The 12,500-nt window shown below is 34.4% G+C and overlaps 1 protein-coding gene across 1 annotated transcript in view; it reads right to left on the minus strand.

Moving 5' to 3' along the window:
• LOC137642071 (uncharacterized) overlaps positions 1-12,500 on the minus strand; it is a 15,643-nt gene that overhangs the window by 1,954 nt on the left and 1,189 nt on the right. The window contains exons 2-5 of the mRNA XM_068374628.1: positions 7,774-7,820; positions 3,514-3,616; positions 1,132-1,229; positions 296-427 (exon numbers count right to left, since the gene is read on the minus strand). Coding sequence (XP_068230729.1) covers positions 296-427; positions 1,132-1,229; positions 3,514-3,616; positions 7,774-7,820 — 380 coding nt within the window. The remainder of the gene's footprint in view (positions 1-295; positions 428-1,131; positions 1,230-3,513; positions 3,617-7,773; positions 7,821-12,500) is intronic.

Here is a 12,500-nt window from a genome sequence, read left to right on the forward strand (position 1 = left end):
ATTACAATGTTCTTTGAAAAACGACAATGAAGGGTTGGAGATGTTACAAAGGGACAAGCAGAATTTAAGCAAACCATATTTTGAGTTTTGACAGACAGAAGAAAAAATGGTCTGTACATTATTTGTCAGATATTAAGCGGAGCGGGAAAGGACGAGGAAGGAATAATATAGAAGAAGAGGAGCTCAGTTTTGTAATGATCCGAACATTTTGCTAGAAATGTATATGGTGGCCTACTTTTAACTGCAAAATGAGGGCATCTAGATTCTAGACAACATGTGACATATGTTTACTTACGCTTTCACCCTCAGGGCAAGTATTCACTCTGTTTGTAAGCTCCCGCAGAAGTGCATCTTCATTCTGATCCTGGAGAAGAGTCCTCACTTTCTCAACCATTGCTGCTCTGTTCATTGTCCCATCTTCATTATACTGCCAATAAGAAATGGTGTCACATTCATACAAAAAATGCTACTTCGGAAAAATTTTCAAGTTTGTATGAGATACTCAGTAAGGTTTGAATAAGTCTTAAAGTCAAGTCAGTATTGTATAGAAAAAAAAAAGATTGTTGTAGCCGGGAATTTGCTTGATAAGCTTCTCCCCACAAAAAAAAAGTAAGAAAATTATTGCAAAGCATGGCTGAACAGTCAACTATTTAAAGTTTACTTTAATATCTCTGGCTCAAATGGTTACTCTTTAGCAAAGTTTAATTAGAATATTTCCGTGATCTACATCAAAGTATTGAAATCCAAAAATATTTTTAAAGACGTCGTCAAATAAAACTCCATAGTTTTACTAAACATTATTTATGCAAAAGATATTGAAGATGCAATTAGTGTTCACATGGAAATGAACTAATATAATAAGCATTTAATTCTGCAACCTTTAGACGCTTATTGGACAGCTATTTTCTCTCATATTGTAGAGACTGATATTTTATTTTAGTTGCTGATTAAATATTTAAATTGATGTTCATCACGTCAACTATGAGAAATAAAACTCCCATACAAAGTAGGTTTAGCGAGAGGTAAAACCAGAATAGAAGGTAATTATTAATCGTAAATTTTCCAATATCGTGTGTATTTTATTACTGTACTTTATTTGATTTGATACTAGTTTTAAGATAATCAACTTACCAGCCCTTCATGAGCGCAGTTGAAGAGGCGACGCTTATCCTCCGGGTTATTTCTCATCCAGTTTCTAAAAGCTTGGTGAGCATTTGTTTCATTGGCACCTGGATGAAAAGACAATGGTTTCAGTTTGGATTTAAATGAACATATACCATTTCAAAATTTGATTGCAGTCATTTTCTCTCAAAATTGCCTACGTATCCAATCTTCTAAAGATCGTTGTTCAAACCCCTATGTGTCACTTGGAGGGTACAAAAAACAAAACGAATCCTTGCCAAGTTACTTTTGACTTCAAATCCCTGTCATGAGGACAAAGCCTGTCCTTCAGCACAAGGAATTTGGTCACCCTACTTCTTTCATTTTATAAAATTTGCTAAAATCTCTAGTGAGATAATGTGGCTGAACCTCTCTTTGGCCTCTAAAAGCAAAGATTCTTTCACAGTAATTCCCAAGCTTATCTAAGACAGTATCCTCGAAAAACCAGATTTCTTGATAGGTAGCCTATGACTTAAAGACCTTGAAGTTAGTCAGAATCTATCAGGCTTTGTTTATATGTCTTTGAGATTGAAAACTTCTTTGCCAATTAGATAATTTCGGTATACTTTTCTTTTAATTCTGTAATCTATGACATTACAATGAACAATCAATCCAGTACATAATCTCAAAAGTATCACGGGTCCCTTGTTTCCTAAAGTTTATATGTTTCTTTCTATAGACCCTGTTTTAGTCATGGCTATACTGTGACTATATAGTTATCGATTTTCCTTTGCTGAAACATATTAGGTTTGGATTTATCTCATCTGAGTTCGCCATCAGTAATAGCAATATTGTGTTGGGCAGACTCCATGGGGGCATTTGCCTTCTGACATTTCCTGTCTGTGGAAATAAATCGGCAGATTCTAAGGTAGGTCATCTCTGCAGCTCTCAAATATGCTTGACAGTCTTGACAGAAAATGGATGTTCATATTCCCAATTTAAGTTCATAAAGGTACAGCCTTGCCTCCAAGTTATATAGAATTCACTATCAACTTTTGTTCAATACCCCTTCCTCTCCCTTTTGTCCAGTTTGTTAGAGTTCAATAGCTTTAAGGCTTGCAGCTTGTATTTTAGAATGGACTACATTACTGTTCAGTTCAAGATAACCTTGTTGTTATCAAGTACAAAGTGCCTCATGTTTGGTTCCAGGCTGCTTTAGCCCCACTATGTACAACCTATTGGGTGACCACATACACAGAAAATTGGAGATCCAATCTTCCTTTATCTTCCACCTCAGGAACTATCATACACATATTGTAGTGAAATTTGATGCATTTTCTCCACAGATGTGGTGGCTCCTAATTGGATATAAAGGTAATCTTTCCTATATCTCAATAACTTAATTCATTAGCTCTCAGTCATCTGTGTGAATTATTGCTACATGTATCAGACTTTTGTTGACTCTTTTTGCAATATCTAAATCCAGTAATGTTGGTCTCTACTGGGCAGTGCATTTAGACTATCCAAGAGGTTATCATTTCATCATCTCCTAGTCTCTGCACTGGTCTTTTATCTCTCCATCATACAATCTACTACTGACCAAAATATTCTCCATGTGTCCTACATTTTGTGAAATTTAAGATAAAGTTGGTTTGCTAGATCTTCAGTTTCACGATTCCTTTCCCTTAATGAAGAGGTGCCCCCATACCTCTTAATACTCTGTTTCCAAGGAGAGTTGCCTTCTGTTCTAGATGCTTAGTGAGACTCCAGGTTTCTTTCTTGACACAACCCTAATACTTACTTCATTGTTTTTATCTCAATCTTCTCATATTTTTTTTTCCACTGCAGGTTGTTAGTCAACCATTCCAAGTGGGTACCTGGATCTTGATTCCTTCCAATTGTGGTTTAGATTATCCAAAGCCAGCAATATTTACTACAACCTAAGCTTTATCAGCTCGTAAGTAAACACTGAATCATTAAGGATTTTCTTTTAACTGCCTGTCCTTTTGATTAGATATTCAGCTTTACCATGGTGATTATTGTTAATGTTTGGATAATATTTTGAAATAAATATTACATCTAATAAATGAAAAAATTACCTACTTTAGGGCTCTCTCCAACTAATCTTACTGGGTGCACATATAGCAACCAGAGAGTGAAACTTCATAGAACTATGAGATTTGGGGGCATACCTCACTTTAACAGGATCTCTCAACTATTTAGGGGAACAAAATCATCTTGGTAAATTTCTAATAATTTTTTTTTCAACCAATGTGGTACGTTCTGGAAAGGATGATTTTTTATGTATGGCACAAAATCTCTACATGAATAAAAGAGATTATTTTCACTAAAATAATGTAATTTCGAGAGTGTTTAGAATAAAACTTGAGACTCTTCATGAATGAGACATACCACTTGGGAGTGTAATGTTGAGCTGTGTAGCACAGTTGGTAAGAACTTCGTGCATTCTTGTTCGCTGATGGCTATTTCTGTGCATACTACGGCAGACTTCAACCTGAGGGTAGAAAAATTAGGAAAAGTTAGTAATCATAGATATTAGAGATGAAACTTGAAATAGAGAATTCATAACATTCTAAGTAGCAAATTATAGGTTTCCCCAATTACTGAAAGTAGAGAGTTTCTATAAAAAATTTTATAAGATAAAATAGTATATAGTGGAAAAGAAAATACCATTAATTTATACGAGAAAAAAATATGTGAATGCTATCACACCTAGAAATTAAGCTACCAACTCAAATTAAAAACATTGAAAGCACATCAAATTACAATTTGTAAAACAATCTTCAGTTAAGCAAAAAATTACCCGATAACTTTACCATTCAGTAACTCCTCACAAAATTCCTGCCTAACAGCATTAGTTTAGCAAGCAATAAATTTGTAAATTTTATGAATTAGGAAAAAATTTGTTAACTCTCCCCTCATCCAAATCAGTGAAAAAATCACCTAAGTGTGTAGTAGCTTTGTCATTGCAGTGTTAACATATTTTATTATAGCAACTTTAGAATTGTGTTTGAGTTGAAGACTTGTAATTTGTTGCCATGACTGCTCTACTATTGCTTTGTGGCTTCTACAACTTCATTGATACTAAATGGCTAGGGGGTTTTGTATGTCTTTTATAGATAGTATTAGCTAGTTCACTGCAACTTCATGGTGCCAGCTGTATCATTGGTGCTTTGAGGAGCAGCTTGTCCCTGGGAATTATGAGACATGGCTGATTTATTGGAGTTTTAATGATCCAGGCAGCATCATTAGTATTTCAATGGTGTTAGGTGACCATAGGTGCTTCTCATGACTAGGAATTTCCCGGGTGCTTTATTGTTAAATAGACCATTGGATACTGTATTAATCCCGTTTAATTGGTACTTCATGATCTTTGCGACTTTATGAAATGCTTTGTGACCTGGTCTGTTTCATTGAAGATTTGTGCCTTCATTGTTAATCTACCTCTCTATCTCCAAGCTCTCTTCCTGGTTTATTGGTGCTTTTAAGCTACAATTATTTTGTTAGTGCTTAATATCTCTGATTTTCATCTATATTTCTAACGTTTGTATTTGGGTATTACATTATTAGTCTACTTTGTGACCTTGATTTGGTGTTTTGTAGGTGTGGGTGGTGCAATTAAGCATTACATTCTGGGGGCTATAATGACCACTCCATTGATTCATAGTGCTACTTTGTGGCTCCCTGGAAACTAGCCTACATTAGAGTACATGTCCCTAAGTGCTTCCATAAACAATTTTTGCCTGTAATCCTCTTTGGTTCTCTATTCCACTATTAGGTAACATATTAGACTTAGCTGCATCATTGATGACCTGCCCACTTTCATGGTACTACATGTTATCAGCTGATTCTTTGCTTTTTTAACTCTGACCTTTTTTAGTGGCCTTGACAGTTGCTTTATCATTCTGAGATTCTGCCCGTTTGGTAAGGTTTCAAAGCAACATCTGTTTCATTAGCTATTTAGGTCCCTGATTGCTCAGTCGATGCTTTGTGGTCTTCTATATGTTGTTGGGCCTTTGTCTGCTTTGTCATTGGATCTTTGGTCCCTCACAGCTTGAGATACTTCATTATGATTTGTGCCCCAGAATATCTTTTTTTTATGTTTTGTGACCGACTGGTTCATTGTATGTTTACTAGTTCTTCGGCATATGAATATTAAGGAAATATTTGTAGATAATTACGCAAAGTTCTAAATAGTCTACTTGCTCCACTTAAATATAGGAAAAGGCATCAAAATACACAATGTCACGTAAAGACTGAAAGGCATAATTTTTCCAGGAATATGATCTGAGGTAAATTTTGTATTATTGAAACAAATTAAAAATGCAGCACCACTGGCTCTTTATGACCTTTACTTTTTATTGTTGTTTTAATCGAATTTGGTGGTCCTAGTTACTTTATATGCCAAGCTTAATTATTCTAGTCTTAAGGTTTTATCAAAATTTAGTTTTCCTAGGTACCTCGTATCTCAGTATTTAATTGGTACTTTATGATCCAGTTGCTCTATTGGGAATTCTGTAATTTGAGGAAGTGTCTTTATTGTGAAGTTTATTCTTTTTGTGTTTGATGGATGCCTATTGCAGAAATTCCTGTCATGTTTTATGACTACTTCAGCTGTTTTGCCATTGATATCCCATAGTTGTAGCGGCTATTTATGTGGTTTACGAGCATTTTGCTGTCTGGTGGCTCTTTTTTCTTCTGACCTGTGTATATGCATATTCTCAAGGGATCCTCTCTGTAGTTTCATGGTTTTACTGTCCCGATGTAGACTATTCTCTTGTTTACCAGCTTTTTTCAATTATTTTTTACGTTTCTTTGGCTTTTTAGACACTTCTTTGTCACCTAAGAATTCTGTGCCTATTTTGCATTCCTTTTCGTCAATTAAATGTCATTTCTCCTTGATTTCTTATTGTTCCATGGTTTTCTATCTTTTATTAGCATCTTCTTTTGGTGGTTTAATCTTTGCTTTTTGGATATATCTTGTCTCTTCTCTTTCTGTGCTTTCTTCTTCTTCTTGGATGTTTCTTTGTTTCATGACTTCTGAGCTTTGGCCAAAAGTTGATTATTGGTTTTATATTTTTCCCCACTATGGTTGACTACTGATTTTATGTAATTTTTGTTTGTACTTTTTTTTTTGTTCACATTTTGTTATATGGCTTATTGCATTGTATGTCATTCTTCCAGAGGCTTGTTTCACTGACGATTCTTAGTATCATAGCTTTTAATCTGCAAGGTGTGTTTATTACCTCCACCAACGAAGTTGGAAGGAGGTTATGTTTTCGTCCCTGTTTGTCTGTTTGTTTGTGAAGAACTTCCTGGCCACAATTTTACTCATAAAGTAGTGAAACTTTTAGGGATTAACTGCTATGTTAAGACGTAGAAGTGATTCAATTTTGAAAGTTCTAGGGCAAAGGTCAAAGTCAAGGTCGAGCAAAAGGTCAACCGAATTGACCCTAACCAGTAAACCCGAGTTCGCACATGGTTGTCACGCAAACTACAAATACGAATACGATCTAAATTGATTCTAGGGATGGCTAGCTGGTTTCCAGAAATAAGCTGCCGTGGTGGAGGTCTGCACTCGCAGAGTGCTTTTCTAGTATTCATCATGTTTTTCTACACTTTGTGGGAACTTCAATGGGTTTGTATTACTGCTTCTGTTACTCCGTGCAGTTTGTAGCGTTCATGATTGTGTTTTTATTAATGATTCTGTGACCACCCGTAGCCTAATATAAGGTGTGCACTTTGCAGGTATTTGGGTAAGTAGTTGCCGTTTTGTCAGTGCTTCATGGGTCTGTTCTTTTAATGTGCAGTAGATTCCTTCGACTTCTTTGTTTTTCCTGATTATTCTAAATCACGATTTATTTTCCTAATGATTACTAATTTTCATTTGCTTTTTTATTAATCTTTTGTAGTGTTAGTTTTTGAATGTTTGTCAATACATATTGAAAAATCTAGTTTATTTGAATATAACATTGTGCTTAATTTTATGTCAAGTATGAAGAGAAACCGAAGCTTTAGATACTTATTTTTTACAATCAAAATTTACTACTGCAATGAGCCTCTAAATAAACTTTTTTATGTATATTGTACGTAATTCTCTTTCATGACAAACTTCGTAAGTTGCTCATTAATTTTTAGTTTTTCCCCAATAGTTTCACTGTTGGACATTTCGTAAATACAAGCGAGTCTTCTTCTTTTATTACAGTGAAACATTTTAATTTTCTAAGGACACTGCTGTGCGCGACCCGTCAAAAATTACTGCTATATTTTTAGATTGATATGCACACACTGCACACACATGCTCCCCCTCTTACCAGAGTATGACTAGTCCCTTTCCCTACTATCCGAGAGGCGGGGAGAGCTGAGCGTGACTGAAACCTGTATATATATATATATATATATATATATATATATATATATATATATATATATATATATATATATATATATATATATATATATATATATTTATTTATTTATATAATGTATAAGCAGTCTGACACTTGCTTTTTATCATATAGGAGAAATGGTTTATCCTCCTGTCTTTCATTAGTGGAATAAATTTACCAAAGTTCGTTTCATAATTATTCTGATCATGTGAATTGGTCAAAAGCTTCGAATTGCGCACTCCACATTTTTGTGATTACTTACCCTTCTCATGCATTCTGTCTGGTCGGAAGAATTAGCACACAAGGTATCTGTTCAAAGAGAGAAATCAGTGTTAGAAGAGAGCTGGATATTCGACAAAATACCGACATATTTCAGTTTCTGGATATATAAAAGAATTTCTGTTAAAAAGAACTTTCTATAAATATTGTATTGTAATTTAGAAATTTTCACCCAAGTATTTTATGTAGGACTACACGCTAGCATTATGAAAGTTATTGTTGAATAGAAATGCTCAAACCTTGTAAAGTCTTTTAATAGAATTATGCGATTTAAAATGTGGCAACGTGGTCAAAGGGAGTCACAGTTTGGAGTAGCCTCCTAAGTAATGACTGGGTTCTAGGTCAGGTTAAGGTATGGGCATAATTCTTATTTCAGACTAATGCATCTGTGGCATATCTCTTTGGTTTCCTTAAAACTCTAGCACAACGGCGGACACAATCGGCTATTTCATAGGAAACGTAACATATCTATTTATCTACAATTCAATCCTTTCTACTTTACTTCCTATCTCGTCATTTTCTTCAATCTTGCTGCCCACACTCATTAAATTTGACTTCACTGAGTAACTGTAAGGTTTCCTCACACCGGCACTTACGTATCCCATTATTCTGTGCTGAAGCCTGAATGACATCATCTGTCATAAATCCAAACCATTTGGATAATAAAAACAAACATCTCTCAAAAAGGTTGCTTCTAAAAACTTTTTTAAAGCATCTTTATTCTCTGTTGAAATATATTTTTCATAAAACAGCTGCCTTTTTACATTGACTAAATAATAGATTTTTTATGGCATTCAAATATGGACAAATGAAACAAATTTTACAAAAAAATGAATTGAATTACGGATTTTAGAAAACGTATTTACAAACCAATATAGAAAATAAGGCGAGGAAATTAAATAGGTATACCAGAAAGTAAACTACAAGAAAAGACACAATATTATGTAAATAGAAATAGCAATTGTTTTGCCTTGGAATGTGTGGAGGAGCACGCACTAGGACAAAATCACTATACAAGATGTAGAAATAATATTTATCGATAAAATCACTGAAAATTGAAAATAAAGACATCAGCTAATTTACCATACTGCAAAACGAATCAAACTCACAAAATTTGACCCAAACACTCAGAAACCTTTTTTTCTGACACTATAGGCGTGACATGTTCCCTTGAAAGTCATATATCTAATGTAACTGTGCCTTCGAATGTAAATACTGCTTATCAAAGTATCAAAACACTTTTCTTTGAATATTCTTTTATTCAGTCAATAAAAGAGTAATATGCAGTGTGAAATGTTGAATGCTTTTGCTTGAACATGATAAAATGACTGTGAAGGTCCTGTAGAGAGTAGGGTTCCCCTGCTGTATAGGACCAGAAAAACAGCCCTTAAAGTTAAGTAACAGAATGATCTAAAAAGTCAAGATGCACCTCCAGATAAAAAAAAAGGAGTCTTGTAAAATCTTGTTACAAACCTGTAGATACTATGGCGTTATTATTAGATTGTCTATATTTTTCTCTCTCTCTTCATAATTTCGCCTGATAAAAGCGAAGTCATCGTTAGTTTCAAGTTACGCAGTTTGTAGATCCAACCAAGTTGCATGACAACGGGACAGTGTTGCGATGGAGGTCCCACTCCCAACCCAGTTCTGTTAACCGACCAGCCAGTGATACCAACTCTACCATATATAGAGACCAAATATCAATGGTTATCACAGTTAATCGATTTCACCTTTAATGACATACAAAGATGAAGAACACGAGTGACAGTAAAAGGGTACATTGGAGTAACGTATCCTATTCTCTTTAGCTGCTTTTTTGTTCATTCCTCCTTAGCTAACTATCATTCCAGACATCCAGACTGTGATACAGTTTTGTCCTACTTGTGCTAACAAAGCATTTATTTGAGAGTGATTATCAAGTGGATACCAGAATAACTGCAACATTTTGTTTTATTCAAAAACATGCAAACCCTACCACCCGATGAAATACTACCGCTAGAGAGTTATGGAGTCCTTTGACTGGCCAGACAGTACTACATTGGATCCTTCTCTCTGGTTACGGTTCACTTTCCCTTTGCCTACATACACACACCGAATAGTCTGGCCTACTCTTTACATATTCTCCTCTGTCCTCATACACCTGACAACACTGAGATTACCAAACAATTCTCCTTCACCCAAGGGGTTACTGCACTGTAATTGTTCAATGGCCACTTTCCTCTTAGTAAAGGTAGATGAGACTCTTTAGCTATGGTAAGCATCTCTTCTAGGAGAAGGACACTCCAAAATCAAACCATTGTTCTCTAGTCTTAGGTAGTGCCATGGCCTCTGTACTATGGTCTTCACTGTCTTGGGTTAGAGTTCTCTAGCTCGAGGGTACACTCTTGCCCACTATTTTATCTTATTTATCTTCCTCTTGTTTAGTTATTGTTTATTGTTTATATAGGAGATATTTATTTAGATGTTACTGTTCTTAGAATATTTAATTTTTCCTTGTTTCCTTTCCTCACTGGGCTATTTTCCCTGTTGGAGTCCCTGGGCTTATAGCGTCCTGCTTTTCCAACTGGGGTTGTGGCTTGGCAAGTAATAACACTAACAATCTAGGAATCGGCTAGAGAAACGCTGGATGTGTGGAACAGGCAAAATAAGCACATAATTTTATATTGCATAAAATCCATTAACCCTCGGAGAACCCTAATTATGACTCAGTTAGAGTTAAAATACTCATGAGATCAGAAGCCCTAATTCACTTAGCCTAATTTCCAACCTTAAACTAGACAGAAATAATTTCTGTAATCTAACATTTGTCGAAAAATTTGTCATAAAAATCACAACTTGATGTTTGCGTGTTACTTTTGTATGCAAGTAATTGGATATTTCCTTCTAAATAAGTTCACATTACAAAAAAGGAAAATCAGACCGTCCCTACTTGATTAGTCTCCTAATTTCTAAATTAATCATTCATAAGAAAATATTTTTCCTTTGTTTCTGTCTGTCAGTGCTAGAAGTTTTAATAACACTTTAATATGTAGTATAATCCCGATTGAACAGTAATGTCAGTGAGTAGAGCCAATTTTATTCTTTCTTTAATTTTGTGTAAAAGGAACTGATGCGAAGAAAGGTTACTGCTATTATTAGAAACCTTAGTCATAACTAGAATTTTCCAATATTTAATATCCTATATTCCTATGAACCCGTCCTTTGGAATAGCAGAGGAAAACAAATCAGGCTTTCAAAATGACTCCAGAAATACCAGTTCTTTGATTAAGAATAGATTTATATCATGGTAGGCTACTGGTGAAAGAGCGAAGGAAATAATACGTTTAATTATTTTCTTTTCAGGATTTTATTTCAAATAGGGCGAGAAACGTAGGATAGAAAGGAACCAGTAATCTGACGTTGACTGAGTCAGGAAAGACAAAATTAGAAAAAAAAAATGAATTTGATCAAAAGAACTAGAATAAAGAAACAGACATGTTCGTGAAAATATTCTATGAATCATGAAAACTTAAAAAGGTCCTTATTGTTGAACAACTTTTGCAGATAGAATGCGTTTGAATGACAATCCACAAGACAATATCAATTGCGACAACTGATAACCACACAAGCTTTCCTTCAGTGATGAAGTTAAGAGAGATTCAATTTGTTGGTTTCTAATTACCTCCGCAAACGAAGTTGGGAGGAGGTTATGTTTTCACCCCTGTTTGTTTGTGTGTGAATAACTTCCTGGCCACAATTATACTCATAGAGTAGTGAAACTTTCAAGGATTAATTGTTATGCTGAGACGTGGAAGTGATTCAATTTTGAAAGTCTTAGGTCAAAGACCAAGGTCGAGCAATTAGCTGCCGTGGCGGAGGTCTGTGCTCTACTGAGTGCCCCTCTAAATACTATTGCTATCATCTTCCGATATTTGAGAATATAAAATGTAGCCTAGCTATAAAATGGACAGCCCAATAGAACCAACATATGGGTTAAGCATTACAACGTTAACTATACCAGAAAAAAAAAAAAAAAATGTAGTCTAGTAAGATAAAATGATAATTTCTCGTTATTTTTTTTTTATTTATTTTTTTTTCCAGTAGCCTACATTTCAAGTTCATTATCATTGTGCTTTAATCTGAAAATTAGATTCTTTACAATACTTTAAATCTTGAACATTATCACGCTGGATTATTATTATTATTATTATTATTATTATCGTTGCTGTACGCGACCCGTCAATAACAATGGCTAAATATGTGGATGGATAAGCACGCACACGCGCGCATACAGATTCAACCCTTCCTACCCTTTCCCTCCTTCCTTTCCGGGTACCCCCTCTCACCAGGGTATGATTACTTTCTCTCCCCTTATCCAATGGACGGAGAGAGACCAAATTTTTATACGTCTGGTATTTCCGCTGATCATGCCCTAATATAAGTATAGGCCTATATATATATATATATATATGTTTATACATATATATATATATATATATATGTTTATACATATATGTATATATATATATATATATATATCTATATATATATATATATATATGTTTATACATATATGTATATATACATATATATATATATATATATACAGTATATATGTGTGTGTGTGTGTGTGTTTATATATTATAATTATACACACACACACACACACATATATATATATATATATATGTGTGTGTGTGTGTGTGTGTGTGTGTATGTTTGTATATCCAG

This window comes from Palaemon carinicauda, chromosome 6 (genome assembly GCF_036898095.1).
Source record: "Palaemon carinicauda isolate YSFRI2023 chromosome 6, ASM3689809v2, whole genome shotgun sequence".
Lineage (NCBI taxonomy): Eukaryota > Metazoa > Arthropoda > Malacostraca > Decapoda > Palaemonidae > Palaemon > Palaemon carinicauda.